This window comes from Octodon degus, unplaced genomic scaffold (assembly GCF_000260255.1).
Source record: "Octodon degus isolate 3935 unplaced genomic scaffold, OctDeg1.0 scaffold00002, whole genome shotgun sequence".
Lineage (NCBI taxonomy): Eukaryota > Metazoa > Chordata > Mammalia > Rodentia > Octodontidae > Octodon > Octodon degus.
Window position 1 is genome coordinate 34,821,971 of NW_004524578.1, and position 5,866 is coordinate 34,827,836.

At 37.5% G+C, this 5,866-nt stretch overlaps 1 protein-coding gene across 1 annotated transcript in view; it reads left to right on the forward strand.

Annotated features, from left to right (window-relative positions):
- Nup155 (nucleoporin 155) overlaps positions 1 to 5,866 on the forward strand; it is a 79,090-nt gene that overhangs the window by 30,993 nt on the left and 42,231 nt on the right. The window contains exon 12 of the mRNA XM_023712731.1: positions 2,259 to 2,269. Within this exon, the coding sequence (XP_023568499.1) occupies positions 2,259 to 2,269 (11 nt within the window). The remainder of the gene's footprint in view (positions 1 to 2,258; positions 2,270 to 5,866) is intronic.

The following is a 5,866-nucleotide window of genomic DNA, read 5'->3' on the forward strand; positions in this document are numbered from 1 at the left end:
TTTTAACTTTGGTTTTTATTTTTATTCTCTGTGGTGGGAATTAAATCCAGGCCTTCATGCATGTGAGGCAAGTACTTTACCGCCGACCTATAGATATAGCTCTGAAGGAGTTCTCTTTTTTTATTTGGAAAATATTTAGTAGATGGATGTAGTGGAGCATGCTAACCGAATCCCAGCACTTTCTGAGGTTGAGGCACAGGGATGAGAAATTTGAGCCTGGTGGGCAATTCAGGGACTTACTGAAAAGTTGTCTCAAAAGAAAAAAAGAAGAACTTCGGGCTGTAATTTAGTGTTAATGCAGTGGGTTCAATCTCTGCTACCATTAGAATAAAAAAGTACACACAGATACAACAGGTGAGTTTTTAAATGTGGTTTTGTTAAGAACATGTTTTAGTGTGGTCTGGAACCAAAGTGTTTTTTTTTCTCACTAAGTCAATTCTGTGCATTGCGTATCTTTTATTTTAATGAGAAAGATAAAATAGCAAAAGTTTTAAAACAGATTAGTAGGGCGGTTACAATAATTAATACATCGCATATTGTTGTCTTCATAGTAGTTATTCAGAGGACAAGATGCAGACATAAAATCTTGTCTAAACAATATTACTATGAACTTTTACCCTCAATGAATTAAGAGAAACTAGCTATATATCCTCTCTGTGTATACTTATATTTTTTTCTCTTTTCCCCCCCAACAAAATGGTCCTTTATTTACACTTTTATGATGTTAGTAACACATGACACTAGATTGCCTAGTAACTGATAGCTAACCTTAACCAGACAGGATGTTCATCTCAGGAGTGAGGTGGATTGTTTGCTTTAGTCACTAGGCCAAGTCCTACCTACTCATATTTGATCAGTTTCCTAGCTTTGTGGCTTCCAACATATCCCCCTTTTACATTTGTTTTGTCAGAGATGGGTGTTCCACTGCAGTTAGTGAAGCTGTATTTGTAGAAGTCTTTGTGTGTGTGTGTGTGTGTGTGTGTGTGTGTGTGTGGAACTGGGAACTGAACTCAGGACCCTGAGCTTGCCAGGCAAGCACTTATTCCACTGAGCTATCTCCCCGGCCCTGGAGAAGTCTTTAAAGGACTTTTTCATATTTGAAGCCAGTCTAAAGATTGTAGGTGCTTGAATTCAGCAGAATAATCCAATATAGTCCAGTAGTCCGTAATAGTACTGGGTTATCAATAGACCTGGCAGTTGTTAGAAGTTGTTGACTTGGCCCGAGGAGATGTTTCAGTGGAATAAGCGCTTCCCTGGCAAGCGCAGGGGCCTGAGTTCAATCCCCGGTTCCAACAAAAAACAAAAAAAGTTGTTGACTTGAGACTTGCACCTCCACAAATTAATATGGCATTACTTTTATACCTTGTGGTTATACTTTTCCACTGGATGGTGAAGACCAAGTTAAAGCAAGACCTATCTAACTAAAAATGTAACTTGTATCTGACAAGATCAGTCAAATCCCCTCAGGATTTACCCTGGAACCATGTACATCACCTTGTAGATCTTTTGTCATTGTCAGTCATCTGGATGAATCATGGCCATTGCTTGACCAATTTGATCACTGTGAAAGCCTGAGAGAATGTTTTCTTTCTAGGTGACTCTCCTTAGGCACACTCTACATTGTCGATCACTTTTACTCTGTGGCTCCATAATCTCCTTGAGAAAGGAGATTTTTTTTTTTTTTCCTTCAAAAATTTGGGACACCACGTAGTTACAGGATGTCACTGCACAGGTTCTCTTCTGTCCTGAGTCCTCACTGGCCTTGAAGGGATAGAACCAAAGTATTGGGTATCCTTCTAGATCCTCCATTTCTCTAATTTTTGGTCTGCAAACTTGAGTTGTAAAACATCCAGAAGAGAAGCTTAATGATATTATTACCCTATAACAGAGACAGTTGATCTTAACATCACTATCTGTCTGAATATCAAATGCTTTAGATATGACACTGAACTGCTATTTTCCAACAGCCATGGAGATTCTAAACTTCAGATCTCTATAGAATGTGAAAAAAATTACACATTTTTACACAGAAATTTAGAAATCAAAGCACATGCAACATTGTAGCAGGACCATCCTATGACATTTTTTTCTTCTCTTGTTTTCTTTTACCTCCTTTCTTTTTTTTTTTGCAAGCATTTACTTTAAAGAGAGTGTAGCAATAATCAGTATAACATTAGAATCAGTAATCATTTAGAAAAGCAAAATGTCAGGTGTTTCAAGCATGCTTTTAGGGTTTTTTTTTGTTGTTGTTATTTTAGAGATCTGTAGGGTATTCAGGGTCTCACTACTAGATCAGACTCATAGTGTTCTCCTCTCTACAACCTCCCAAGAGCTGGGATTACAGGCATGCGCCACCATACCCAGTCTCAATCGCAGTCTCAGTGCACCCTGGAGATGGGGCCCGCACTGCAGGCCCCAGAGATCAAACAACCAGCCCCTGTGCCTGCTTGGAAGAACTTTAATTTGCTGAGCCATTTGACCGGCCCTAAATTTGAGAAGGATAATTTTTTTTTCTTTGCAACTTCAGAGTCCCTAAAAGACAGATCTGGTACAGCTTCTGGACTTGGGAATCAAACCACGGTCCTTTACACCTGACACCATTTGCCCAAGGGGCGCTTTAAAGAACTGAGCTATCCGGCAAGGCGCTCATGGTTTTAGTATTACGCATTGCTTTCCTCAGTGTATTTGCTCAGTTCACATATATCAGCATGTAGAATTAGTCAGGGTGAGAATTCTACCCATTAACTGCTATTTTCAAAAATCTTGATGGAGATTCTTAGGACCATTGCCTTAACCATCTTGTTTGTATCAGTGTATGGTTTTGTCCCTGCCATATTTCCTAACTTTTCTCCTTTCTCTGTCTTCATTGCTTAGTCCTTAAGTTCTCACTTTCCATTTAACTGTGTTATACCTTTCAATTTTTATTTCTTCTGAGTTCTTATACTAGGGAGATAATGCAATATTTACACATGTGGGTTTAGCTTATTTCACTTATGAGAGTGTATCTTCAGGTTGCATTCACTTATATATGAAGGCTTCTAGTTTATGTTACTTTATACCTGAGAAATACTCAATTGTATAAAAACACCACATCTTTTTTTTTCTTTTTTTTTTTTTTTTGTAAAATAAGGGCACAGCTTTATTTTGCTACAAGGCAGTAAGTATACTGTCATCAAAGGTTCAGTGCTGGCAAAAACACCACATCTTTTTCCTCCATTCCTCAGGTGACAGGCATTTTGGTTGTTTCTAAGATTCAGCTATCACAAGTTGTCCTGCTGTAAATATAGCAGCACATATAGCACTATGATAAGATGTTTTCAGTTCTTTTGTGAAAATTTCCAGATGGGGGATAGATGGATTGAATGGGATTTCCAGTCCTGATTTTTTTGAGGAATCTCCACACTGATTTCCATAATGGTTGCACAGGTTTACATTCCCACAAGCAGTGGAGAAGGGTTCCTTTTTGCCTGCAGCCTCCAACATTTGTTGTTGATTTCTTTATGATAGCCATTCTTTGTGAGATGAGATGGTATCTCAATGTTGTTTTAATTTGCTAATGATGGCTAATGATGTGGAGCATTTTTTCATGTCTTTGCTTGTTGTATTTCTTCCGCTGAGAAGTGCATGTTTATCTTAGATGACCATGTTTGGATTGAGTCTTTAAATTTTGGGGCCGTAATGTTTTCTGGTTCTTTATAAATTCTAGATTAAAGATCTTTGTCTGAGTGATTATTTAAGGTTTTTTCCAAATTTGTGGGGTGTGTTTCCACTCTGTTGGTAATTTCTTTTGACATGCAAAAACTTCTCAACAAGAGGAGGTCCTAGGTGTTCATTCTTTCAAGTATTTTCTGCGTAGTTTGATTTTTGTTCATGAGCTGTTTGCCTCTCCCTATGTCTTCAAGATTTCCATCTACTTTCTCTTTCAGGTGATTTAGTATTTCTGTTTTAATGTTTAGATCTTTAATCCATTCTGACTTTAGTGCATGGTTGTAGACCCGGGTCAAGTTTTAATTTTCAGGATCTAGAGAGCCAATTTTTCCAGCACCATTTGTTAAAGAGGCTCTCTTCCTTTCAGTAAGCATGTTTAGCTCTTTTCTGGAAGGCAAGATACCTTAGTGTGTTTGTAGTTGTCTCTGCATCTTCTAATCTATTCCACTGATCCTGAGGTCTGTTTTTTTGCCCGTACCATGCTGATTTTATCACAGTATCTTTGTAAGTCAGGAATTGTAATGTCTCCTGCCTTGCCTTTGTTACCCAGGATTGTCTTTTCTATTCTAGGTTTCCTCTGGTTCCAAATAAATTTTAGAAATGATTTCTGTAGGTCTGTGAGGTATGTTGGTGTATTTTGATAGGGATTGCATTAAATATGTATAACAATTTTGGGAGTATAGTCATCTTCACACTGTTTAACTGCTTTATTCTTATTCCTTTTGTCTCTCTTGTCTAATGACTCTAGCTAATGATTCCAGAGCTATATTGAATAGGAGTGGTGATAGATGACATCCTTTTCTTATACCTAATCTGAGAGTAAAAGATTTCAGTTTTTCCCCATTTAGAATTATGTTAGCATTTGTATTGTCATAGATGGCTTTTATCAGATTGAGGGAAAGGCCATCTATTTCAATTTTCTGTAGGACTTTGCACATAAATGAGTGTTTCACTTTGTCAAAAGCCATTTCTGCATCAATTGAGATGATCTTATGGTTTGGGGCTTTGGCTCTATTGCTGTAGTGTATTACATTTATAGATTTGCGTATGTTGAGTCATCCTTGCATCCATGGGATGACTCCTACCTGGTCATGGTGTATAATCTTTTTTTTTTCTTTTTCTTCTGTATTTTAGGGAAGGTTCTACAAGGTATTCAGGTTCTTCCTACTAGATCCAACTGGTAGTGATTCTTCTGTTTTCAGGCTCCGAAGTAGTGGGATTACAGGCATGTACCTCCACGCCCATCCCCAATTGCTGTCTCAGCACACCACGGGGACAGCAAGGCAGGCCCGAGAATTGAACCTTAGCCACTGTGCCTGCTTGCAGGTGCTTTTATAACCTTCTTGCTGATTTGTTGTGTTCTATTTGCTAGAATTTTATTTAGGATTTTCGCATCTATGTGCATGAGGGAGATTGGCCTGTGGTTTTCTTTTTTAGTTGTCTCTTTCTCTGGTTTTGGTTTCAGTATAGTACTTGCCTCCACGAATGATTTTGGGAGAATTGTTTCCTTTTCAATGTCATTGAAGAGTTTGAGACGTATTGGGATTATATCTTCAGTAAATTTCTTGTAGAATTCAGCTGTGACTCAATCAGGACCTGCATTTTTCTTTGTTAGTAGGTTTTTTATTACATTTTGTATTTCATTGGCTGTTATTGGGTTATTGAGAGTTCTTCTATCTTCTTGATTCAGTTTTGGCAATTTGTGCTTTTCTAGGAATTTGTCCATTTCTTCTGTGTCTTCTATTCTGTGAGAGTACATTCTCAAAATAGCAATTGATGATATTCTGAATTTCCACAGGGTTTGTGGTAATTACACCCTTTTCATTCCTTATTGCTTGAATTTGAGTTTTTTTCTATTCTCTTTTTCATGTGGTTAGCTAGGGGCTTATCGATTTTATTTAATCTTTCAAAGAACCAATCTTTTGATTCTTTAATTCTTTGCATTGTTTTCTTTATCTCAATTACATTACTTTCTGCTCTAATCTTTATAATTTCCTCCCATTTTTGGGCTTTGGCTTTGGTTTCCTCTTCTTTTTCTAGACATTTGAGGTGCAGAGTTAAGAGTATTTATTTGTTCCCGTTCTGTTTTCCTAATGTGTTTGTCCACAGATATAAATATCCCTCTGTGGACTGCTTTCATTGCATCCCATGAATTCCA